We start from the raw sequence: 27,781 nt of genomic DNA, 5'->3' as shown, positions 1-27,781 counted from the left end.
TTAGCAAAAGAAGCAAAACTTCCATTTTATTTTAGAAGACCTTGAGATAGAAAAGACGGTAACTACAAAGTCGAAGGCTAACACAAATCATGGACCTGAGTGTCAGAGGACTCTGGGGGTAGAAAGACATGGCAGGTGCACGACTCAGGATTTTTCCAGTTTTAGAAACTCAGCCCAGATCACGGCCAGAACATCCCAATACTGGTTATAGATTCTTTACAAAGGTGTTTACCTGTGGGAAAGAGAAAAAACAGAAGTTAAATTTCATATTTTCAGCAGACTCTACAACAGTCCACCCACACTGGTACACAACCATGCTCACGGGGTGTTGAGAGTCAGGAAAAATTGGCAAGGGGAGGAAATGGGACCTGTGCAGGGTCATACAGTGGAAGTGGCTGCGCTGGGAAGAGAATCCAAAAATTGCATTTCCCCAGTTCAAAAATACCTTTGAGGAAGTTAGCTGGGAAGTCAATTATTTAACAATTATTAGCCCAAAATGCTTTAGAGAATAGGGATTATATTCGTAACTTGTACAAGGTCCCGTAGGCTTTGGACTGTGAAATGCAATTTGAAACACAAAGCACAAGACCCATTACACTGAAGTCTGAAACAAAGATAAAAATGCAATAAAGGGAAATCACTAGAAGCAGGAGTTAAGGTCCTCCTCCACCTTTTTTATGAGTTCTTCTTGTTTGGTTACTTCTTCAGAAAAATCATCATTGACATCCAATACCAGCACTGGAATGTTCAGCAGAGCCTCAAAGTGGAGCCTGTAAGAAGCATGAATGTTTAGGGGAGAGAAAAAAGAAAGCTGAAACAACCTTCACATACTCACTACGTCTTAATAATCTATAGAACAGTTCTAAAGTCACATGGCTTCTCAATGAAATTGCATGTAAATAACAGTTAAAGAACTTAATAAAGTTGGCTGCAAAGAGGAAAGCTAAATTTCCTCCTCAGTCTTGAGATGGATACTGAAAGTCAGAACCCCAAACATTTTAAGTGGACTGCATACCAAGCCTGAAGGGAGGAAATGCCAAAACTAGGACTGTCAACTTAGTAAAATGGACAATTTCTCTAACATTTTTCAGCCCTTCACCCTGAGTCAACTCTATCACCATCATCAATCACAATGTTCAATCTAGGGAAATGTTAAAAAACAAAAAAGCTGGAGAAACAGAATCTAATAAAACGCCTCTTAGAATATACAGATTATACCTAATATTGAGTTTCTCAGTTGTTTTGATTTTTTTTTTTAAAAGACTTTATTTATTTGAGAAGGAGAGAGAGAACACACGGGGGGGGGGGGGTCAGAGGGAGAAGCAGACTCCCTACCGAGCAAGGAGCCCGATGTGGGGCTTGATCCTGGGATTCGAGGATCATGACCTGAGCCGAAGGCAGTCGCTTAACTAACTGAGCCACCCAGGTGCCCTCTCAGTTGGGTTTCTAACCACTTGATACGTTCTGAACCTTCTTAAGGGGCTGCCTGTGGAGCTCGAGTTTGAGCACCTTGCCGTAGGGAGGCAGGTGTCTGTGCGGTGCTGTCCTCTTCTCCACTTACTCTGTTGTCTTGTGAACAAGCCAGGCTTCGTGCTGACCGTGAAGCTGCTCGAGATACGCCAGCTCAACACCCTTCTCCTCTTCCCTGGCCCTCTGGTGGAGTCTCTTCAAACAAACCTAAAAGACAATCCCCAGGCCATGCTGAGCTCATGTGTTATCCTGGCTGTGACGGTGCAGTCGTCAGGGGCTCCTGGACCCACTCATGACATCCAACCTGGTACGATAAGCCATGACCTTGCTTCTACTTCTTGTTTCCTTATTCAATCACAGGTTAATGGCAAACTTCATCCACCTTGCGAAGCTGTAATTACCCTGCTTTTTCCTCCTCCCAGTCCCACCCAGGAAGTCACTAAATCCCCTTTAATCTCTCTCACCTCTGCCTTTGTCAGGTCCTTATCACCTCTCACCTGGACCAGGGCAAGAGTCCTCTGGCTCTCTGCTTTCTGGAGGCGGTGAAGTGCATGGGATTAGCACAGGCCTTAAGGTCAGAAAATCCACCATTCACTTCCTGTCTTCCCATGTACGAATGGTGAAATCTTTACGGGCTTTCCTCTCCTCCCTTCCACTCACCCCATGGGAAGCTGTGAGGATTCACCAAGGTTAAGGTGTGTCAAGTTCCTGGCCACAGCCGCTCTCCCCCCCCAGTGAGCTGCCTCCACCCACACTTCCAGAGTGATGCAAGAGAAGGGCAGCACCCTCGTTACTGCGAACACCTCCCAGGCTCCCTACTGCCTGTAGCCGTAAAGCCCCAGGTTCAAGGAAGTAGGAGGAGCATCACATTTACAAAATGGTAAGTGATCGGAAAATGTCTTTCATATCCTGTCACTGACTCTGGAGCAGAAGGCAAACTCTGCATAGGTCAAAAAAGAAGTAAAAAAAAGTGAGGCTTAAGACTAACTCTCCTTTCCTCCCCCTTTCCAGAGAGTGCATCATTCCACTCTGCCTTCACCTGGTAGAAAAGTTGGAAGCACAATGGCTCAGAGAATGTCACGTCTTCTCCTTTACCTGCCACACAAGGCCATCCCGGATTCTGGCCACCCCTCCTACCCCTCCCTCAACTTCTCAGCTCCTCCCTGGGCTCAGGGCAGTAGCCAGATCGGACCCACGGGACAGGCCAAGCTCTTTCCCACCTTGAGACTTCTGCTCCACAAGTTTGTTTTGCCTGATCGCTTCCCTTCCTCTCGCCACCTGGCAAACATTTCATCATTCAATGTCATATGTCCTGGGAAGAACAGGTGGATTAACCCACTGAAAGAGGGTAGTCCCTCTTTCAAACACTTAAAAAACTTTATTCCCAATGTAAACTTTAGCCCCAAATGAAGTGCACAATATTCCCGAAGATGCAGAATCCTTGCTGTGCACCACACCTTTCCTCTAAGGAGACAAAATCATGTAAATAAATTTCATTTATTAGCTTATGTCCAACTTTTCAGATTGATTAATGGAGACAGATTTAACAGGTTAATACTTTTAGCACTTACTCCTTCTCATCGATCTCTTCCCCTAATCAATTATCATCCCAAACTTAGATGAAGTCCTTGTCCTTGGGATTTTATAATTTAGATGATAATAAATATAACAATATGGAAAACAGTGAATCAAGTGCTAAACTGTGAGGTCTGGACCTTCAGGGCAGCAGTGCAGGTAAAGGAGGGAGCCACTGGGCCCCAGCAGTCAGAAGGACATTCCCCAGAGGGGGCAGGAGCTCCCCCTTTATCTCTGCTACCAGCTCCCGAGCACCTTGGTAGGCCCTGGGGAAACCCAGGCCACCGGAGGCATTTCCACTGTAGCAGGAGACAGAGGGAGGCATGCACAGGGAGCACAGTGGCCGGGAGCCACAGTCTGTCTTGTTTAGGGCTGAGTGCTAGGCTGGCAGACCGGTGGTCAGTACGCATCCGTCGCCTGCCTTCATTCGTGGTTGGCAGTGCTGATCTCATCCTCCAGCTCCATTTACCTTTGTCTCCTGCTTTCATCTCTTCCTTTTCTACTTTCCTTCACCATGAACCTGCTTTTTCTTCCCTCTCTTTCTGCCTCCACACCCCACCCTTACTGCTGATGGCTTCAAAACATTTCCCATTGTTTGCCTCCCTTTCCCATCACACAGCCCTACAGCCCCGACTTCTAGTGGTCCAGTTTTCCATCCCACCCGCAACCGATGGTAACTTTTTGTATGCCTTCGGAAATATTTCATGCATATACACCTTACACCCCACCTTTTAAAAAAACACCATACTTGTAAAAGATGTCCCACCACACACTCTGTGCCAGTTTTTTTCACTTAATGTCTTAGAGACTGTTATGTTAGTATAGTGTTTTCCCATTTTTAGGGCTTCAGAGTTTTCCAGTGTACGGACAGAGCAGAATGCAATCAACTGGTCCCTACGGATGACCACCTGCGTTGTTTTCAACGAGCTGCTATTACAAACAGTGCTGGCTTGCACAGGAGCCACTTTGCCTGTGTGGGAGCACATTTATGGAGTAAATTCCAAGGAGCATGATTAATAGGTAAGCTCCTATTTTAAGCATTTGGCAAAACTCTTGTTTTACTGGTATGGTCACAACAAATTCTTTTTTAACAAGTCCTGCGCAAGCAGTGCTCTAGTCCTGTGTCTCCTGCTTTCAGTCGTCATGGGGAGGACACACCTGAATATGACTAAGAAAGAGTGGGGCTAAGAACAGCAAGGGGGGACCCTCCTGCTGACCTGCCCCCTTCACCAACCACCCCAGGAAGAGTGGCTGCTGGGATGGCAACTGGACTGTGACACTGCTGGTGGATCTGGCCACCGTGCTTCCCAAGCCCAAACCCAGGTGCCATTTGTGCCAGGCGTTCCCAGCACACCGTTTCCATGCTGCCAACAGTGCCAGCAAGGCCTGGCTGGCTGCGCCCTCTTCCTGATTCCACGGGGCTGGGTGGTGACACTGAGGCCCAGACATTTCTCTTTTGACTGATTTTTTTTATGTTGGTTTGTTTGCTTTTTAGAACTTAGGGAAGAGCAGGTAGAAAGGAGCAAAATGTGCTCCGTAGGTCCATCTCACAATCTCTAAACTCAGTATTTCCCAGGGCTCTGTACTAGAGTATGGGGCACCTGCACGGCTTTTCACACAGATGTGGTTTGCTTCCATTCTGCTCTTCCCTTGGATATAGTCACGTCTGAATCTCACAGAAGAGGTCAGGGGTGACTCTGGGGAAGGTATCAGCATTCCTGGGTCTCTGTTTCTAAAACCATCAAAAGAGCACCAAAATCCCCATTCAATCTTAAAGCTTTTTTTTGCTTTTTCTACCATTAAGTTGCAAGAGCCCTTCAAACCCTGTCATTCTGCCCCAGCTGAAAGACCTCGGTTAGTCTCTCCATAAATATCTATCAGTCACACTCTCATCATCATCAAAATCGCCACCACCCTTGTCATCATCACCGTACCCTTCTCAGTCATTGCAAATGCACAAAGAAGTGAGGAAGACTTTCTTGCTGGCCTTCTCCTCTCCAGCTCCTGCAAGCCCGTGTGATGGGCTTCCCACTATCTGCTGACCCTGCTCAATCTGCTCTCAGGCCTGCTCTGTCCACAAGGTTCAGTCCTGTCTCTAAAAAGTGTGGCCTCTCGTCAGAAGGGAGCTCTCCTCCTAAGATTATGCAGGATACCTGACATCTGACCACCCATCACATGGGTCTCAAAAGCTGAGAGCAACACACCTCTCAAAAAATACCTCCAGCCTTGACTCAGAATCCCACTCCAGAAGAGCCCTTAGAGACCACTAGTCTGAGCCACCGGATTTGACAACAAGGACCCTTCCAGGGGAAAGGTTTCTAGGGGCTGTCCACGATCGCTGCCAGTCAGAGATTTTGGTGCTCCTTCCGTGACATCCCCCTGTTGTGGGGGCTCCAAAACAGGCTGGCTCCAGGGTCCAAGTCAGAGAGTCAGGGAATGTAACTTCTGTGGTCCAGCCTGACTTACCAGTGGCACCCTCAAGATTCAAAAGGCAGCTATTAATTATGCTAGTATCAGGGTGAGGTCAGGAAACTCTCCACTTCCTCCCAGCACCCTATTCAGGAAACCATCAAGACCATCAGACTCCGAGGGCCAGCTGGAAGAAAGGGAAAGCCAAGGCAGTTGGCTACAGGTGACCTGGCCAGAGGAGCAATCTGCAAGCCCTGGCTGAAAACGACAATGTCTGATTTTCTCTGTGTTGTTGTTACACGGAGAGGGACCCCTTTTATCGGTCATCTGCTTTAGCCCTCTGCCACAGAAAGCCTGTGGGAAACAGGGTGCTTGATACCAGAAGGGGAGGGTGTGACCCACACTGCTCTCCATGCTCCACATAATACCCGTAATCTACTTCTCCAACCAGAAAATCGGGTGCTGGAGAACATCACCTCTTAGGTTTCAGACAGCCCTGAAGATTAAGGCTTGACATTCCGCATTACCTGGGGGGTAGCCTGCAGGTAGATGAAGCCATGTAATCTGAGCTGGCTGGCAAACTTCTGCAGGAGAAAAGAATGCCAGTCTTGATAGATATGCCATTCGATGTCACTGAGGGAACCATTTTCAAAAAGATTCTTCGCAAAGATATACCTGGTTGGAAATATAGGTGGGATTGGGGGAGGGGATCAGAATGGGAAATGGAATGAAAGGCAAAAGGGAGAGAAGCAAAAAAATCAATAACCAACTTGTTCCATGTCTGTTCAAGCCACTTAACCTTTCCAGCTCCTCATCAATCTTTAAGAAATCTGAATTCTTAACCTATGTCTCCTTCCTTGTTCAACAGTAAGATGGGAAATAGCATGTCGACTTTAGAAGCCAAAATCACAGCTCTCCAACTGGATTAATCCACTGGAAGAACAAGGGCAGTGGAAAAGACTATCATCGGTCGCCAGTGATTCTCCCTGCTGGAGGCCAGTCGGAACACACAGCATACGGTGCATGAAAACTCACACTTCTGAGATTTCTTTACTACCGCAGCCAGCCCCCAGACCAAAAAACAATCTAGGGCTCATGAGGGCTTCCGGGTCTCCAGGCTGCTGAGCCATCCTCTCGTGTGGTTAGTAAGTGGAGAAGGAAATGTACTGAAGTGGTGTCACCTATAGAGCGGGAGATGCATTTCTTATTCACTGCAGTGTTAACAAGAAAGCAGACCCTCCCCCAAAGCACACAGGAGCCCTTACTCACTTGCTTCCTCTGCTGCTGAGCTTCTAATCCAGGTACAAGAAAGCTCAATCTAAAAATCAAACTGGCTTGCCCCTTGCTTACTTCCACTACTAAAGGAGCATCTGGTAAATAGGAAATCAGAGCTAACAAGAAACCACTGCCTCAGAAGGGTCAATTCTGCTTTCAAACCTCAGGCATCTTGATACAAAACACAATTTACATCCTAAACAATGAACTCCAGTTTCTAAGGCAACGCTTAGCAACTGGCCACTTCTGGGAAAATGAAATTCAGAATCCTTGTATACGAATGGCCCAGGGAAGTATACACCACAAGGCTGCAAGAGTTGCGATTAAGAGAATGGGTGGCAGCGTCACACTCCTGAGTGTGAGCCTGGCCCCCAAATTCACAAGCTGTGTTGCCATGGGCAAGTCATCAAACTCCCTCAGCCCATTTTTTCCTCTGCGCAAAGAGATAACGGTAGAGCCTAACTCGTGGCGCTGTTGAGATGACTGTATGTAGTACTCACAAGGTGCTTGGAAGAGTGACTGGTGCAAAGCATTCAAGACATCTTTGTTACTATACCTACTTCTTTGCTAGGCTGTGAGGAAATCAATCTAGGAGCTCCCAAAGTCAACTTTCTCGGTCTGGAATGGTTTAGCTATAATAGTCTAGCTGAAGGCAACATAGAAAGATGACTTTTGTAAATCAATTTCTGAAAAATATTTTCAGCTTCTTCACAGGCAACTTAGAAATTAAAATCTTAGAAAGGACGTATCTGTTAATAAGCCCTTTAACAGGGGCCCTCCCCTTTCTTGAGAATGAGCACCTTTCTTATTTCTCCGCAGCCAGTGGTAATGGGGAGGGAGAAAGTTGGGGTGCAGAGGACTAAGGGGAGGGAACTACTGCAGTCCGCGTGCAGATGCCACAGAGAATGAGCCTAAGCACCCCGGCACCAGGGTCCCTGTTCTAAAACCACATACTATTCTTTTAACTCAAACAGAAACGATCTGGATTTCTTCCGCCCAGTCATCCACTCTCCCAAACAACTTGTGTTCCTCCTCTGGGACACACATCACACACACGAGCACGTGTGCGATCTCAGAGTCCCCGTTGCACTAGGGTTCCCCTGAAGGCAGGAACTGGGTCTGCCTTGCTCACTGCTGCAGCCCCAGGGTCTAGCCTGGTGCCTGAACATATGGGGATTTAATAATCTGCACTGAGCAAAGGAATGAATGAATGAATTTTTTAAAGACGGGAAAGGGTCTAAATAACCATCGCGTTTAGAATGTATAATGAATTATCCTTTCTATCTCAAAAATGCCACCTCTGAAGAAAACACCTAGAATGTGTAGCTTCCTATAGCAAAATCAATTCTCATCTCTTCCTTTACGAGAAAATGTTAAGATCTTGTAACTTCTAAACAAAGTAGTTCTTTTTCTGAAGGGTCTCTCACATGACTACTTCACTAAAGGGCTGGAAATCAAAAAGCCATGGTGAATATGTTTCCAAGCAACGAGGACGGTTATATGTAATTCACCTTCCTAGTCCAGGAGGCATGGCCTGGGAAAGGGGAGGGAAACATATGCAGGAGTATACCCAACAACTGTAAAAGAACCAAAATCTACAGCTCAACCACTTGTAATTCACATATTCAGCTTTTATAAAGAGTAAACTAAACTCTCTCTTGGGGCAGAGAAGGATTATGTAGCCCATAGGATTTGTTCTACATATCTTACATGGTTTTGAGATAATGTTTAAAAAACTTATATGACACTTACAAGTGTACCCTTCTTTTTTCCCTCTAGGAGGTTTTATGGAAACACTAAGAATTAGTTTGTCTCATTTGGAAGTAAGTGGGTAACCAACTTAGCATCTTCAGAAGTAAATGGATGATGAAAAAGTACAATTATCAATAACCACAGCAGAGCAAAAAGGGAAAACATGCAGTGCCAGCGAAGGGCTCAGGGTCTTACCTGTCACTGTACACGGACCTCTCGAAGATCTGTACCGCCTTCTCAGCATGTAATAGTTTCTCGGGGAAGGGCTCCAGCTGTACTTTCAGGCGGCTCATAAAAGAAAATGTCTGGAATGTGTAGGACCATCGTGCTGGTTCCTGGTACATCATATCCAGCAAGTTTCCAAGACTTTGGGCAGTGAAGGCCTAGAGGAAAATTACAAAAGAGGGGAATTCCTAGAAGGTATATTTACCTCACGGTGTTTACTACCCACCACCATGGTTTAATAATCAATGAGGGAAGCAATTACAAAAGTTTCCTTCTACTAAAAAGATATAATCATATCCCCCAGTTTAGTCAAAGCTATATGATCAAGGAAGAGCTCTTCCTACCGATAACATGAGAATCTGAGAGGGAGAGGACATGGCCCCTTGAACACGGCAGCAAAGAGCAGAGGAAGAACCGTGCATACACTCAAGACACTCACTGACTGGTCTGCGGAGTCCGTGTGACCAGGAGCTACCCAACAGCCATCTAAGACTCCCTGCAATCAAACCTCCCATGTTCACACGCCACCGCCTCTCTTCTGAGCTTCCATCCGTGGCTATTTCTTTACAAAACTTCAACCCAGACAAGAAAGCAACGGGTTATTTGAAAATCCAACTAAACAACCAACCAGAATTCTCTCTGTCTCACCGAAGGGATTAAAACAAACAAACAAAACCTTCCTCCTCCATTCTGGAGACTTTCTGAAATGCATCTGAAGACCCACTTACTCAGCATGTGCAGGTGGGAACACATGAGGGATACTCGGGAGCCCTGGACTCTTTCCTGGGCTCTGCCACTGACTCAGCACAAAAGTAAATTCATTCAATCTCCATTAACTAAAGGCCTACATGGATGAGGCGCTACATAGCTCGATGCTGTAAGGGGTACAGGAAACAAAACTAAGATTTATTTTCAGTGTTCACTGCGCTGTTATGTCATTTAATCTTCAAAAACAGCTTTATGAAGAGGGCACTATTGTTATGCTCATTTTCCTGAGGGACAAATACACTCAGAAAGGTTAACCAACTTACTTGGCCAAGGTTTCAAGGTGAGTAAGTGCAGAACAGGGACTCAAACCTGGCTTCCTCTAACGTCAATCTAATGCTTCTCCATGTAAACACAAGCTGGGAAGTAAAAGATACATGGAATTTCCACAGATAGAAATGGGGACTAAGAGCACATTTGGGTGAAGAAAAAGATAGAGGAGGGGGAACAGGTTAGATAAACACAAGTGGTCCAGTTTGGCTAAGTATCAACCACAGATTCCAAAGAAGGATCCCAGCCCTCTGAAAGGCTTCACTGGGAGCAATGCAGGTAGAGCAGAATGGATCACATGTTTTCCCTCCTTCCAATCCTCCAACTCACAAACACATAGCAGTCTCACAAATGACCCCCCGGTTAAGAGTTGGAAGTAGAGGCAGGGGGACACATCTGAATCCACTTGAGTCTCCAATGGGGTCACCAGAGACAGCAGAGAGCCCTTGGGGTGTAGCACAGTTAGGAGACTGCATGGAAGCCCACTGGACGGAGTGAGGTGCTATGGGTACAGGTGTACTAGCTTGACTAGGGGGGAGCTACTCTATCAGCAGCCTTTGGGCTACCGAAGGGAGAATGTTCTGAAACAAAATACTGTACAGGGCCTACACAATTTCTGAAAGAACCTATCTCAGCTACAGAACAAATACAAACATCCCTTCAAACATATAAGCAAAGAGAGGGACAATGACTGGCTATAGTAATATGCAGCAATTCAAAGGGAGAAAACCAGTGTGTCTGCTCAGGACAAGCAGCCCCTTAGGAGACAGAGCTGTTGCCAGAAACAAAAGAAAACAGAAAAATCTCAATGAGATACAAGATTTTGCCACATCGATAAGAACGTGCTGTCATAAAAACAGGAATAATATGAAAGAACATTCTTAGAGGAGAAAAACGCAATTGCCAAAACAAAGCACCTTATGAAGACAGTCACCAGCAGACTGTATACGGCAGTAAACCTCATTAGTGAATGTCATACATAACATCAGCTCAAGAAATTTTCCTTAAACTAAGAGAAAAAAAAATTGTGACAGAAATGGAGACATATAGGTTAGGAGGAGGAGATCCAATGTACACTGTAGTACCGTGCGAAGGTGTTTTTGCCTTTCCTTTTTTTCCTCTGGAAAGATGTATCAAGATGTAATGTCACTTGTGCTCCACCTCACAGTAATTAATATAATTCTGTATCAAACAACTTTCCAAACAAGAGCTAAAATGATCCACAACTCCACAGTACCTGTAGCTGAGACAAAGCTACCTAAGGAAGCGATTTTCCTTCTGAGACAAGAGTCCAATACAGAGAGGGGAAATGCCACCCCCGACAAAGACACGAGCAGAGGAAGACCGTTACTCATAAGGTGTGTGTCTCCTTCTCATCCAATCTCCTCATCACTGAGAATCACTAATAGAACCATGTAGTATCTCTAGGTATTTAAGAACAAAGTTTAAAACTAGAAGTTCTAGTAAGAAGGAACTGATCTGATAGAAAAGCTAAAAGAAAAAAATTAAAGAAAATTTCTGAGACGTGAGACTTTCCACCAAAAAAATTCACAGAGTACCAGAAAAGATTTCATATGTATTTACATACACAGCTTTATAAACACACACACACACACACACACACACACACACACACACACACGTACAAGAACCCAAAACTGGACCTATCCTGCCAAAATACTGGCAATTCATAAAAACAAAACAAAAACCTAATGGTGGGGAAATCACATGAATTACTTATTAAAAAGAAAAAAAAAGATCAGAACCATATAATACTTCTCTACAACAGAAACTACCTTTTATACTCCAGAGCAAAAGGAGGACATTTTTAGACAAGCAATCACTCAAATTATACCACCCACGTGCCCTTTCTGAAAAAATTCTCTAAAATATATTTCAACCAACTGAAAAATTAAGAAATGGGAAGATGTGGTAATGAGAAAACAGTGGTCAGTGATCAACCAGTTGAACAGAGTTTAAGTATAACTAAAGGGGTAACTAAGGAACTACTATTTATGTGGCTGCGAAACTCAGTGCCACATTTCTATTGTTAAAAAGGAAATTTCACAATGTAAAAACATTCTGGATCTACAAAATTTTAGATTATTTCAATATACCTGGCAAAGAAGGTAATAAAAAAGTAGAAGAGTTCTGTTTTGGCTTCTTTTTCTCTTTCACAGAGACTCCATTAACATTGAAAGATAGGTTTAAACATGTACATGTTTCCCCTGTTAGGATAAAAATAGTGAAGTTTCCCATATGAATAAAGGGGAAAAAAATGAAAGAAAATATTAAATATAGAAAAAAGGAAGAAAAAGGAGATGAAAGCACAAAATAAGGTGATAGAAATAAGTTAAACGTAATTATAATAAAGAGAAAAATTCCCAGGAAAGGCAAACCCTAACATTGAGTAAAAACTAAAAATCCTGCAAGAAAAATACCTAAGACAACATGATGTATATTGGTTAAGGACAAAGGGACAGCAAAATCCACCAAATAGATGCAAATAAAAAGAAAGTAGATGTGGCAAAATTGTATTTTAAAAAAAGTATTAAATGATACAAGAGGGGTTTTGTTCTTTTTTACTAATAAACCAATAAAGACTATACAAAGGAGTTGTGAAGCTTTTTACGTGCAATAATAAAGCCCTGAAATATAGAAACATAAGAGCAGAGTCGATTAAAAATACAAGGAAATAGACAAAATAAAAGCACAAACTTTAAAACACTTTTCTCAGAATTTAATATAAAAAGTACACCCCAAAAATGAGCGCTTATTTTAAATTGTTATTAAGTCATTATTATTTTTCACATATCTGAAATTGAGGTATATCTTACAATGTTTAAGTTAAACTTTAAAAGACATTTTAATTATTCCTTAGAAGTATTATTAAAGTGATTATGTGTCTTAGAATCAATGGCATCTTAGAACTTATATGTCACATCAAACTCCATACTTGAGAGATAATATATTTTTTCTTTTTTTTTTTTTTAAGATTTTTATTTATTTATTTGACAGAGAGAGACAGGGAGAGAGGGAACACAAGCAGGGGGAGTGTGAGAGGGAGAAGCAGGCTTCCCGCCGAGCAGGGAGCCCAGTGCGGGGCTTCATCCCAGAACCCTGGGATCATGACCTGAGCTGAAGGCAGACACTTAACGGCTGAGCCACCCATGAGCCCCAATATATATTTTTCTTAAAAGTCCATGGCACACTTACCAAAATTGATCATACATAAAAATCGATCATACATAAGCCATGAACAAGACCTCAGTAAGTTCCCCCAATTAGAAACTGTATAAGCCATGTTGTCTGACCATAACAAAATAAAATTAGAGTAAACAAAAAAAAAAAAAATGCACACACAAAATCTACTCAGAAAATGTAAAATACCTTAAAAATAATTCTAGGGCAAAGAATAAATCAAAAACTACAATTACAAATCCTTTAGATATTTCAGTTAAAATCTTGTATGTCAAACTCTAAAAGACAAGTCCAAAGCTTATCACATGAAGAAAATTTTCAGTTGCAAATGCTTTATTATTAAGGAAAGAAAAAAAGAAAAATACGCAAACTAATCATTCAACCTAAAAGAGCTTTAAAAATATAAAGAGGTTCTTAGAAAGAAATTAGTAAATTTAAAGGCCACAATTAATGAATTAGAACGCAAGTCCCCACAGAATTAATAAAATCCATTAACTGGGTCTTTAAAGAAAGAACAGAGACAATCACCTAGCAAATCTATCCCTCCCCAAATATTAACACAAACAAGCAAGCAACATCACACAGAAAACACAGTAATTCTGGATTAAAGCATAAAAAAACCCCAGGTACTATTTTTATACTATTAAAATTGAAAATCTCAATAAAAGGGCAATTTTCGAAGAAAACAAGGTTATCAAAATTGATTCAAGAAGGTAAAAAACAAAAACAAAAAAACCCCACAAACCCTGAATAACAGCTGAGGAAGACATAGTCGTCCAGTAACTATTCCACTCAAACAGCACTGATCCATATTATTTAAAAAATGATTTCTATCCTACCTTCAAAGAACAGATAATTCCTACACTAAAACAGTGTAAAACTTCTCAATTCCTTTTATAACCCTGATGGTAAAACCTGTCAAAAAATAGTAATACCAATTAAATATATAAATATACATGCAAAATTTCAAACAACCTATTAGCAAATTGACTGAATAGTATACCACAATCAAGAGGGTTCTTCTAGAATGTACAGATGGTACCATTTTCAAATCTACTGACTAATACTAAGAGATTAAAAAAAGAAAAACCCTATGGTTATCTCACTAGATACTAAAAAAGGCTTTTGATGAAAAGTCAACATCTGATCCTGAGGAAAACAGTTCCTATCCTAGTAATTAGAAGGGTACTTCCTCCACATGATTTGTGAAACGATTAACAATCACGAAACTTAACACTGACACAGTAGAGGTAGTTTCATTAAAGACAGAACAAGATAACGCTGACTACCACCAGTGCTGTTAGTTAGTACGCTCTGGAACTTCTACCCAATAAAGTTAAACGAGAAAATAGAAGTGAAGTATGGATGTTGGAGAACGCTTACAAATGATAAGTATTTAGGGAAAACTATTATTTTCTGAAACCTCAGGCAAATAAAGCAAAAAAAACCAAAACAATATTACAAGACGAACACAACAATTAACTGCTTTCCTAAATAATTAACTGCTTTCCTTTAAAACAATAATAACCAGTTTGAAAAAGATGATGGGAAAACAGGTCCCAGTCACAATAATAAGAATTAAATAACCACTCAGGACTAAGCTAAACAAGAATACTACTACGAAATGTAAATAATGACTTGGGAAAAATTAGCCTCCTATAACTTTTAAAGTCACATAAAGAACAAAGTAAAACCATAAAAGCAAGAGAAAGAAATGTAGGTACATGTTTTTATAATTTTGGATTGTGAGAGTCTTTTTAAAACTTTAACATCAAAGGCAGTAATTATGAAAAAAAGGACAGATTTGACTACATAAAAACTTAAATGTATTACATTGCAAAATACATCATATATAGAGATAAAAGAAAAATGACAAACTGGGGAAAGGGCCAGGCGTATGTGACAAAGAATTAAGATACTTAACATACAATGAGTTCTTATAAAGCCATTACAAAAATTTGAAGATCTCAATTGGGGGGGGGGAGCAAGAGGTCTGAATAGGCAATTCACTAAAGAATACTAATAAATGGCTGATAAATATAAAAAAGATGTTGAATTCATTGGTAATCAAAGAAATGTAAAACAAAATAACACTGTTTTCTTGCCCCTCATATTAGCAAAAATGAAAAAAAAGTAATACCCAGTGCTGCTAAAAGTATGGGGAAAGTGGTACAACTTTTTGAAGGAAAATTTTGTAAACCATAACAGGTGTCAATAATCAACAAGATGTGCAATTTTTGGACATTAAAATTCCGACTGTAGATTACCCTAAGAAAATACAGAAGTATACAAAATGTAGCTGTTAACAAGAAAAAAGATGTAGCTACAAGGATATTCATCCCTGTAACATTTTTTATAACAGGAAGAAATTCATATAGTACACATAACATTATATATTAATTAAATTAAATATATCAATTACATTAAATTAAAGGATCATATTATACAGTATAGTGCAATCATTAAAATTACTATGAAAGGAAGACCTTGTATATCAAAGGACATGCAGGTAACAATTACAATTTTTGCTTAAAAAAAGTAAATGTATGTATGTTTTATACATTCATATAGGTGTATGTAAACATATACATTTTCTCCTAAGGAGAAAGAAATTTAAAAGAACAAAAACGTTACCTATTTACCTCTGGATAACAGGACTACATGAGTATTAGGTATCTACTGCTGCAAAACAAATTGTGCCAAAGTTTGGTGGCTTAAACAAAAAATGTTCATTATCTCAGCTTCTATTGGCGCGGATACGGACACAGCCTAGCGGCGGCTCTGCCTCAGGATTTCTCATGAAGTTTCAGTGGGGATGTTGGCTGAGGCCGGTCATCTGAAGACCGGGGCCAAACGATCCACTTCCAAGAAGACTCACTCACACTGCTGCAGGCAGGAGGACTCGATCTCTTGCTTCATGGGCCTCTTCACAGACAAGGACGCTTCATGACATGGCAGCTGGCATCCCCAGAGCCGAAGTGATCAAGACAGAACAAGGTAGAGGATACAATGCCTTTTCTGGCTACCCTAGCAAGTCCCACTGTTATTCCTGCTACATTCTATTCATCAGAAGCAAGTCGCTACTCACTCAAGGAGAGAATTAGGGTCTACCTCTTAAAGGAAAGCTCAACAAATACTTTGTGGACATATTTTTAAATTCCCACAACACATGACCTGTGGCATACTCAGAGAAAGATATGTAATTTATTTTCTAAATGGAAAATTAACTTCACTAACATATACATATACACAGAGACAATTTAAAAAAACATATATCCACAATAAGCATGATGTGCCTGCCAAAAGAGGTAACACAATTTTGAGTTGGAATAACAGAAAAATGCCACCTAGAACAAGTTCTATGATATTCTTTACCATTTAGAGTACCACTCTTAGTAAATTCTAAGTGGGAAACTAACAAACTGGAGCTTATCACCTAGACAAAGTTACTTCAGAATGAGAACAGTCTGGAAGAAAATGGGTGTTTGGCTTGAAAAAAGGAAGAGAAAGAGCAAACAAATCACGAATTACCTTCAATTATACAAAGGGCTATCATGTAGAGAAATTAAAAACTTAAGAGGCAGAATTTGAACCAGTGACTCAGAGTCACAGGGATGCAAAGTGGCTCACACAAGTACTTTCTAACAATTAGAGTTTTGTTAAAAACCAGAACGAGCCACTCAGTGAAATATTCTTGGTGGTCACGGGAGGAATGTGTGGAGACTGAGGCAACGTAGTGCCATTCCCTCAGCTACCCCTAGGGTTCACATCCAAACTGGTCCTTCCCTACTCACATGGATCCGGCTGGGGTTGAAACCAACCCTACCGCCCTTCCCAAAGCGGGAGACCTGACACTAGGTCCTATGCCGTGAGGCAGAAGTGAAATGTACACTGCTTGGCACAGTATGTGGCGAAGTGCGTGCTTTATAAATGCTAGCTATTATTTCCGCATTGTCTCAGAGTGTGACAAGATGTTCGTGAAGTCCCTTCCAATTTCTAACACTTCATAAATAAGTTAAAATCACTACAATTAGCTCTTAATGCTGAAGGTCAGCTTCAGTAATATACTCAAGGGCAGGAATGACAAAGCCAGGACGGCTGGACATACTTTGGGAAACCACGAAGAACAGAGGCAGCCACTTATGTAGACATGTGCAAACCACAAAAATCAAAACTCAACATATTCAAACAAGTCATATCCTCTCTGGCATATGTGGTCTGCTTTCTGGAATGAAAGGATTTTAAAAAAGAGACTCAAACTGGGCTGTTTGACCTACTCAGAGCAAATTAGATTATTACAATTAGTTTATTCACCCATGCCTGCCAACTACCCACCACAACTGAAGACTTACTTTTTGGGTGCCAGCAGCCTGGACATTCTGCCATGTTGCTACAGGTTCTGTAGCCATGTGCCATTCTGGGTAAGTTTTCGTGAGTAACTTCACAAAGGTGGACTTTCCCACAGCTGCAATGCAAACAGCACGTATTGGGACACTTCCCACATCGGCCGTAGAAGGCTGCTACTCCACGCTGGCACAGAGGCCCAACAGAAGGCAACAAGTCCCAGTTTTCCCAATTTCAAAACTCAGCACCATACCGGCGTCCGACCGATGATGGATCAGGCCATGCTAACCTGTATTCACCGTAATTAATACAGGCAACTGGGAGGGAAAATACCCTTAAGATCTGATTGCAATGTTAATGCCCTAACCTCTCAGAGGCAAAGTTTTTCGTAACAGGTGAGAATGTAACAGGACTACCAAAGGAAGAGGAGATCATCTACTTAAGTTGTAAGGCTTGAATTATATTTATTCTGTGACAGTGTAAAAACTGCAAGTTTTTCAGGAAAGAAAAACTGAGATTATGACCCTCATTCATTCAACAAACCCAACTAATACTTACTGGAGTGCTTACTGTGGGCTCAGGACTGTCCGGCACTGGGGGTACAATGGTAAACAAAACACAGGATGGATTCTGCCCTCACGGAGCTTGTATGGGAGACACTGAACAAACACGGAATAACTAATAACAAATTGTTAAGTGCTAGCACAGAAAAATGCAGGATGGCTCTAATCCAGCTCAGGAGACCGGGAAGGTTCCTCTGAAGGAAAAGATCTGAGGTAAGATCTGAAAGGTGAGGAGTTAGCCAGGCCAGGTGTGGGGGAAGGGTGAACCAGGCAGAGGGAGCCGCAGAAACAAAGGCAGGGAAAAGAGAAAGAACCTGGGGTAGGACAGGCCAGAAGAGAAGCCTGGGCGTAGAAGACGAACAAGTGAGGGAGAAGAGTGGCTCGAGACGTGAAGAGAGGCAGGTACGCAGGTCAGGCCACATCAGGCCCGACCTCCCAGCACGGTAAGAAGTTTGAGTCTATTTGAAGGGCAATGGGAAGTCAGTGGCAATGGATTTTAAGCAGGGAAATGATAAGATTCCGCCTCATTTTTAAAAGATCACTCTGCCATCTGTGTAAGAATGGACTGACACAGAGGCAAGCAAACCAATCAGCAGATGACAGCAGCCTGACCCAAGGGATGGCAGAGGAGGCGGAAAGTAGTGGCTGCTCTGAGAAATATTCTGGAGGTGAAACCAACCTAGTATAACAAATCATCTCTTCCCATTTGTGCCAGTGTCCGGCCCGTCACCTTCCTGAGCTCCAGACTCACTCCAAGGGTTCTCCAGACATCTCCACTTGGATGTCCCACAAACACCTCAGTCACTCTGCTCCCTACATGAATGAAGTCATCCTCGTCCCCAGCAAACTGAATGGCCTCCCATATCCCAGACCTCAGGGGATGGCAGCAGCATCGCTCACTGCCAGAATTTCTCCCTCCTCTGCCAAACCTCAAGTAACCACCAAGTCCTTTTGCACCTGCCTTCTAAACTTGCCCCATCTGTCCTTTTCTCTCCATTCCCACCTCCAAGCTCAAGATCAGGCTCTCATCTCTTGCCTCTCTGACACTGGCTTCGCCTTCTTTACTCCATCATTCATACTGCAGCCACAGTGAACACAAAGTAATACTGCTTAAAACTCTGACAGTTTTCCTATTGCCTTCATGAAAAATCCAACCCTTTAGCATGGTCTACGAGACACTGCAAGATCTGGCCCCCGTGTACCTCTCTGGCCTCAGCTTCTTTTAAGCACCCTGAGCTCCTGCTGACCAAACTCCTTGCAACTCCAATCATGCCATGCTCTTTTCCGCAAATGTGATTTTGCCTCTTTGTTCCCGTTTCCTGGAGCACCCCCTCTCCTCACTTGGTCAAGTCCTACTCAATCTTCAAGATTCTGCTCAGATGTCCTTCCTGTATAAAGCTTTTCCAGACCCTGATGCCTCTGAGCTGGATCAGCTTATCATCCTTTATACTTGGCCTGGCTTTCTGGGTAAGAATTCATCACTGCAACTGTAATTACTCTGTTTCTCCAGGTAGAAGATGGGGCTCCTCTAAGGCAAAAGGGTGGACTCAGAGCCCAGCACAATGATCTGAATGAATAAAACACTTAATACATTACTAATTTTGGTTCCCTCTGACACTGACATTTGTTAAAAATCAAAAAACGAGTTAGGAGTATGTTTGGAGTTCAATCCCTCCTATCAGAGACGATCTTTCTCAACCAAGTTCTACCCTAAGGAGGAACCCAAATAGAACCAAAAGAAGGAATGGAGGCACCCTTCAAGTCAATTCTATCAGCCACTCACGGTTACTGATCAGGAATGAAGGGATGGCTCAGAAGAGCCCACACATCCGATATGTGCCATAGATCACACAGCACTCCAGCTCCCGTCTGAACAACACAGGGTAAGAACAAACACCACAAATCTGTGTGTTCTGTACAGTCATGCTCATCTCTCAGTTCCACCTCCACCCAGCCCGTGTGCGCCTTTGCACATCCGCCCAGCCTCTGCTCTTCCCACACTTCAGTGAATAAATGCCTTCCCCTGCTCTTCCTGGCCTGTGTCTAAACCCTTTTCCCCCTACCAAGCCTAAGGCCCCACCTCTTCCATGAAGTTTAGAATGTCTCTAGCTTACATGGAATTCCTATCACACTGGGCAACTGAATCACACTATTTATTAACTGCTTACGACATGTTTAGCATTTAAGTGGTTTGATTGCTTCATGGGTCTTAATTTTGGTTTCTTAACAGGATCTGACTCTCTGGGGCTGGGACCTAGGAATCCAATTTATGAGTATGCCCCAAGTGATCCTAATGCCTACTTATATTTGAGGTTGCAATCCAGAGCAATCTGATCAAAATCAACGGAGGTGGTTTTAAAATATATATATAGGTTCTAAAACCACATGCCAGACTACTGAAAAAGCCTATAGGCTTGTCATGAAGTACCTAACAGACTGACAGGAATTACAAATTAGTTGAGTTTATGTATTATCAGATGCCTGCCTGCTCTGAGTAGCCCCTACTTTAAAATATTTGGCATAGATGGGCAAAATTTAGATTGCAGGTTGTTGATTAAATCTAAAATATGGTCCCTGCCTACCAGCCAAAAAGTTATTTTAATTAATAGGGAAAGATTAAGGCAATTGAGATTGCTGGGATCGAATGATTGTTAGAACTACATTTTTTAAAAGTTAAAAACAATCTTAGAAACTACTGCAGGTAGAAAGGAAGGGCCCTGAGGGTTAGGGAGTGCCAGCTTCACCTCTGAGATCAGACACTATTAGTTCATCTAAAGCAGTCAGGCCTCTGAGAAACCGACTCATGCCTTTTAAACACACAAAACCCGGAATGCCAACAAATTTGATGTAATGGGAAATATACAGTTCCAATTACTGGAACAATTACACCAGGGCAGTACTCCTACCCTGCACCCCACTGCCCATTCAAAAGCTTCTGGAAAGCCAGTTTAGTAATCAAAAGCCAGTTTCAGCAAAGAATGACAGTAAATGGTGGCTGCAGGTCCTAAGAGCTGTGCCATCCAGGTTGCTCTAGCACTTGGAGAGCCTGGGGCATTGGCCATACGGCAGTATTTCTTAAGCTGTATTCCAGTGGAACTCAGCTGTGCCTGGCACCAGCCACAAATACGGAATAATTTTAAAAGAAATTCAAAGTTATGTGTTCATAATAAAACCACATATAGCCTAAGGTTTTTTAGTGCTATAATACCTAAGCTTAAGTTTTTTCTTCCTGCTTGGGTTCTGATTGTTGTTGTTAAGATTTATTTATTTATTTATAGGGGGAGGAGGAGAGGGAGAGAGAATCTCAAGCTGACTCCCTACTGAGCACAGAGCCCAAAGCAGGGCTCAGTCTCACAACCTTGAGATCATGACCCGAGCTGAAATCAAGAGTCAGACACTTAACTATTCAAGCCACCCACGTGCCTCTGTTTTTTTGTTTAGTTTTGTTTTTTAAGACATACGTTTTAAAGTGTTCCCAGGAGCTTCATAAGAGTGGTGCTTCTTTCCTGCTACAGTGGCCTCCGCCTAGGGAGCAGAACACTCATGTCCACCAAAAGCCGCTCCTCTCCATGCAGCACTGGGCAAACAAGGCAAAGTCCTCCATTGTCTGGTCTCTCTGCAGAGCACCAGCCTCTTATGATCTCACTAGCACAATTTAGTTAGATCCCAGGTTCATTGTTATCTCTCAAGATACTTTTTAATACCATGAGATTTGGGAGGTATCAGATCTCAGAATCAAACCCTCCTTCCAGACCGTAGCTATTACTGAACTTTACTATACGTGCCATGACTTGGAAAAGGAGAGGAGGTACTTCCTTAGGGTCTATTAGTTCAACATGTTGATTTTTATTAGCACCAGGACTGTCATTCCACAAGCTACATCAAAGAGTTCTGTTGCTAATTTCCATCCTTTCCTAAGTCATGATTTTTTTTTCTTTCCACAAATTTTTCTATAAACCATGATGCCTGCTATTGCTACATTCTGCTAAAATCTAGCAATTAGATAGCATCTGATGTAACACCCGAGATAATGTATTACTTTCAATGTAATACAGCTGTGTTTCAAGCAAGCCTCTTAAACATAACATCACCTCCAGGCATTTTCCTCTCCTGAACAAAATTTAAAACATGGCAAAAATCCAATTCTGAAACCTGTACCAAAAAGCAAACTAAGGCAATAAATACAAAACCACCTTGAACAAAATAAAGTCTTCCAAAGAATATTCAAAGCATGTATTTCAGGCGCTAGGTTTGAGGTCGGATCCGTCTACTCGTTCACTCACTTACCGAACGTTTACGGAAGAGCTACCAAGTGCTAGGTACTGTGACTAAAGTGATGAACTAGGCTGAGGCCCTGCCCTCAAGGAGCTTATACTCCACCCGTGAAACAAAGTACCCAGGATCAGAAAGGATCTGAGCCCAAAAGTATTCTGGGCGAACTTAACAAAAATCACTCAGCAGGCTTAAAAGAAACTTAATACCGTTTTGCCCTAAGTGCTCTTACTGTTTTTCCCATGGGAAACTATGTTTAACAACAAAAAAAGTTGCTCTCAGCTCCCAGCATAGGCTCCAAACCCCTCTTGTTCAGTGTGAGACCGTCACTGATCTGGAACCCCTCCCCGCACTACTTTGCGCACCACCTGATTCATCCTTTCGCTCTCTCTGCTCCACCTCACGGAGGGGCGGGGGCTAACCACCGCCTGCTCCGACTTACCAAGGTATCCCGTTCTAATTATCTGCTGACCCGTCACTCTCTCCACTTGCTGTTTGAAGGCACACACTGACCTTGCTCCCTTTGCATCCTGAGTATCTAGCCAGATATCAGGAATGGAGATGGATGGAATGAGGGGAATCACAGACACAAAGACTCCAACATACAACGTTTAGAATAAACAGGCCTTTTTCCCCAGGATTCTTCGCCCAATTGTTTATATGCAATAAAAGCAATAGATGCACATTAGTGACGTTAGAACGTAAGGAACATGCTATTAGGGAAGCTCTCTCCTCTGCTTTATGTACAAGTCTCTAGACTGTAAAAGTGACCAAGTTTCTTCTTTTTTGGTTGGGTCTTAGAAAATCAAAGTGAGAATGGTCTGAGATGACTCACTGCCAGTATCTCACACAGCAATCCTTTCTTCAACTGAGGTCTGTAATTATAAAATAACTGGTTTGGGGAGGCAATAATACTCTGTAGCTATGAATACACTTAGAAGAGAGACTGTTTTATTTCTTAGCTCTTAAGGGATTCTAGGCACCAAGCTTTTGATTTTCAATCACACATGGCATATGGTTCGTAACTCATACTGGGCGCCATTATCCTGACGGCCTCACTTTCCTTGCGTGCTGCGGTCTGCGCTTACAGGAGCCGATCAACAGGACTCAGAGCAGCACGACTACAGGAAAAGCCCCTCTAAACATATCTAACTTCAGTCAGGACAGGGGTTTCCCTTCCCCTCTTCAGCTGTCCTGGAGGGGTACTGACTTGTTTGGGGACGCCACCTGTGATTAGAGAACACGCTCACTCCTGACTTGACTGTAAAGCAGTTGAAAATATTCCCTCCGTGGGCACCAATGACTAACTTCCACACGGTATCACAGCACGGGAGTCAAGCATCTGGTAAACACCGAAAGAATACAAGGGGTCAGGCAGGGGGTTAGGTGCTGCTGATGCAAAGATGAGCAAGACACTAAGTGGCCAACCCAGGGAAGGTGTTGAATGTGCAAACAATCCCCACAGACCCCAAGCGCTGCAGCAGCTGTGGGTACAAAATGTTATGAGAGCACACAGAGGAGGCAGTGACTAATTCTGCCTGAGGACAGTCATCACGGTGTGTGGGGTGATGGAGAGCAGTAGGAGGTGAAACTAGAAGCAGCCAGATTAGGGGCCCCCAGTCCACTTGCCATTAGTCACATTTTCCTTGGGCAAGTGCATTCACTTCCAAGGCTGCAACAACCACCCCCACAACCAACAACTTCCGTATCTGAAATCTCGGTCCCATCTCTCTCGATTTCAGGCACATGTCCTAATCGAGCTCAGAACATCTCTGTATGTCTCAGAGGCACCTGATAACCAAATCTACCACTCTTACCTCCCCAGACTATTTCTTCCTTTACTCCCTTCCTCAGTTTTCAGTGAACTATAAACCTGTCATTCTCTATGCTCTATCTGTCACCTCCAAGTGGCCACCTAGTCCTGTCAATCCCACTTTCAAAATCCCTCTCCAACCTTCATTCTGTTCTGTCTCTCCATTCCCTCTGTCTGGGCCTGCATCTTCCCACACTCCAACTATTACAACGACAGCCTCAAAACTAGTCCATCTACTCCGAATTCTGTTCCTGCTCCTTCACTCCATACAATGGATGAACAGCACTATGGGTAATGCAGCAAATGACAAAGAAAGTGCCTGCTTTCTGTTCATTCCTTAGGCCAATTTAAAAAAAAAATGCATCTGGTCATGGCCCATGCCGGCCTCAAGTCTTCAGTAGCCTCTCACCACCTACACCAAACTCCTAGCATGCTGCACACACTGTTCACAGTCTGGTATACCCTTCCAGATTCTTGTTCTGCTGTCCAGGCACATCCCTGTTCTTAAAACTACACGTTTCTTCAGGCTTTTCCTTAGCAAATATGACTTCCTGTACCTGGAACATTCTTTCCTCGTCTCCCCCTTGGGAATTCCTACCCCAGAGATTCTGAGTTCCCATGCCCAAACAAATACGGCACTCATCACATGGTACAGGAATGATGTTTACAAGTCTGCTCCTCCCACCTGGTTACGAGCTCCTTGAAGGACAGGAACTGTACCACATGGGAGTCTACCCTCCTGGCAGGTACTAAGTCTTGATTCAAGTGAAAGTAAGGAAGAAGTATATCCACCGAGAAAGATTAAGAAGCAAAGATCAGGAACATTGGGAGAGAGGGCTGAAACTTGGCCTGATGGCCTGTCCAAGTACTTACTGTGTGAAGTACTTTGGCACCTCTCTGGGCCCTGAGAACAGAGCTTCCTTTAGAGGCATGTTTCCCAAAGAACATCTTTAATACCATGAGGCAGGGAGCAGGACACTCCCTTCTCAATTTTTTGATGTTTCTGATTTGGCTGGAGAAACACAAAAAACAGATGTGGTGACTGGTCTCACTTTAAATTCATGACCACTGAGTCCAATTGGGTCCTTAATGCTAACTGGCAGCTCTACATTTCTCTTGCTCACTCACTAGGCTAATTCATGTCTTTCCTCTCTTTTCACGCTCACCCTGCTTAGCTGAGCCTTCGTTCTCTTCCACTGAGGAAACAACCAAAAGACCTTCCCCAGGTTCCCACCACGCCTACTCCAGTCAGTACTCATTTCTGTTGCCATTCACACGGTTACTAGGGATAGACTGTGCTCCTAGCTCAGGCTAACCTTTCTCCACTTCGGCAATAGATTCCACTCCTCCTTGCTTACTAAAATCGCTCCAGTAATTATATCCTGTCTCCTGCTTCACCAACTTTTTCCCCTCTCTACTAGACCATTTCCACCAGCTTACAAACATGATCTATTCCTCTTACAAAAAGAAAAAACTGGAAACCACCCCCTCAAACCCTCCCCATTTCAGCTGCCACCCCACGTGTCCCCTTTCTAGGAAAACTTCCAAACAGCTGTCTTAATCCACTGACTCCAGTTCCTCACCTCCCATCTTCCTTGAGCCTGTGCCAATCAGACGTTCACCCCTACTGCCCCTAAAAACTGTCCTTCTCAAGTTCACCAAAAAGCTCTGTTACTTAAATAGCATTACACAGTTGAACATTCTCACCCCCTGAACACCTTCTTCATTTAGCATCCAAGATATCATTCTGTTTGGGTTTTGCTCCAACCTCAGTGGTCATTCCCTCTCAGTCTCTTTTGCCTGGTTCCTTCCCCAATCTCTTTAACATGTGGGTGCCCCACAGCTTAGTACTTTCCATCAACACACAAGGTCTCCTGGCTTCAAATACCATCTACATTTGTACCTCCAGTCCAGGGAGACTCTGAACTTCAGACTTATATAACCAACTACCTCGTCAACATCTCCATTTAGATATCTAATACGCACATAAAAACCTAACATGCCTAAAGACAGGATCTTGAAACCATGCCCTGCCCCCGGTCTGTTCTTCCCATTCTTCTCCATTTAAGAAAATTCGGAACTCCCATTTTTCAAGTTGCTCACGCCAAAATGATTGATCTTTTTATCTCGCATTCCACACATCTGTTACCAAATCTAGTTTGCCCTGCCTTAAATGACGCTGGAATCCAAATGCCTCTTACCCACGACTGTTACCACCCTGCTCCAACTCATGGCAACTCACCACTGCAGTAACCTCCTGACACCTTCTACTGTCCAAGTATCAGCTGGAGTCACCTTTTCAGCATTTAAGTCAAATCCTGTTCCCTGGCAGCTCAAACCTTTTCCAATGGTAAGTAAAAATCCACCACGGACTAAAGGCCTACACAATCCAGCCATTCCTTACCTTTGCACCTCATCTCCTTCCGTTCTCTCCCTTGCTCACTCTGCTCCAGCACAACAGCTTTCCTCCTGTTCCCTGAACACACTATACACCTCAGGGCCTTTGCACTTGGTCTTCTCTCTGCCTGGAAGATTCTCTTCCCAGCTACCCACATGGTTTCATTTCCTCATTTTCTTCTGGTTTTTGTTCCAATGTCACTTTCTCAGTGAGGCCTGTCTTGACTACCCTATTTAAAACTGCTATTCCCCTCAATTGCTCATCCCTGAATTCTCTCCATCACACTCATTACTATCTAATACTCTGTTTACTTAATTTATATTGTTTTATTATTTATCGCTACTAGAGTTCCATGAGAGCAGAGATTTTTATTTGTTCTGTTCGGTGCTGTATCCTCAGGGCCAGGAACAGTGCTGGCATATAGAAGTTGCACAAAGGGTTATTTGTTGAATGAATAAAATGAGAAATTCTCAATCTGCTGCTAGAATGTCTTCAATACTCAACACTTGCTAATCTCTTTAGAGCTCAGCACCTTAGCTAGTAAATAAAAGCATCAAGTCAGAATTTAGTTAACATTAAACTGAAGTGTCTTGCTTTCATTTCGCTTTATCATTACTTTTTACTTAAGATACCGGGTCTCTACTCTTATAAGTTACTTTTAATACATGTTTTAAGTTTAAAAAGTGAGTTTCTTCTAAGAAAAACGTTAAGAAATTATATGGGACTAGAAGAGAGACGATAAAATTAGTGTAAGTGGTATCTGAATGACTGAATTTTAGGAACTCTTAGAGTAGGGCTGCCAGAGAAAATACAGGACGGTTAAATTTTAATTGTAGACAAACAATTTTTTTCTAGTGTATTCCCAAATACTGCATAGGACACACACTAAAAAAGTATTCGTTATCTGAAATCCTGTTTTAAATGAGCACCTCCCCCCCCCCCCAAATCTGGCAACCCTATCTTAGGAGAACAAAGAAATGATATCCTGCTCTTTGTCGCATCCATTTCGATTAGAACAAGCTGGTAGAACTCTTGCCCTAGCTACAGACTTCGTGGCTGTGGAAGAGTACTGAGGCCTGACATCCTAAAAATCAAAGAAGCAAAGGCCTCTTTGGGAGGGGAAAGGCCCCACGGCAACAGACCGCGGGGAAGGGGGAGGGTCTGGGCCCAGCTCCCTTTCTCAGCCTCTCAGGCTTGCAGCCACTTTCCGGCCCTTACCAATATTTCCTTCGATGGAGAGCCTTCGAGGCCCGCGCTCCGCGTGCAAGCCCCTAGAGGGACACACGCCACCGACTGCGCTCCGAGCCATGGAGCGGGAAGGGGCTCGCAACAGCCTTCGAAGGAGCCGGCCCGCGGTCATTCCGCCCACGACTTGCGCAGCTACCACTTCCGCCGAGAGCATTTCCGCCCTCGGTACAGCCGTTCCGCCGCTCGGGAGCGCCTCTGACG

The 27,781-nt window shown here is 43.1% G+C and overlaps 1 protein-coding gene across 3 annotated transcripts; it reads right to left on the bottom strand.

Annotated features, from left to right (window-relative positions):
• On the bottom strand, positions 1-27,781 carry DGUOK (deoxyguanosine kinase). Of its 3 annotated transcripts, none has more exons than XM_087863562.1 (7): positions 27,551-27,773; positions 17,295-17,407; positions 8,677-8,864; positions 5,982-6,129; positions 1,562-1,677; positions 642-770; positions 1-232 (listed from the first exon to the last, which is right to left on the bottom strand). In XM_087863562.1, coding segments are annotated over exons 1-7 (879 nt in total). In that variant the 5' UTR covers positions 27,735-27,773; the 3' UTR covers positions 1-231. The 3 variants fall into 3 exon arrangements, with proteins under 3 accessions (XP_087719688.1, XP_045644254.1, XP_087719689.1); XM_045788298.2 differs by having other exon boundaries at positions 671-770; positions 27,551-27,771; XM_087863563.1 differs by lacking the exon at positions 1,562-1,677 and having other exon boundaries at positions 671-770; positions 5,982-6,113; positions 27,551-27,781.

Source organism: Ursus americanus, chromosome 7, assembly GCF_024610735.1.
Source record: "Ursus americanus isolate L20-20 chromosome 7, mUrsAme1.1.p, whole genome shotgun sequence".
Taxonomy (NCBI): Eukaryota; Metazoa; Chordata; class Mammalia; order Carnivora; family Ursidae; genus Ursus; species Ursus americanus.
Note: the sequence above shows the minus strand (reverse complement) of the source record. Positions and strands in the feature narration are given on the sequence as shown.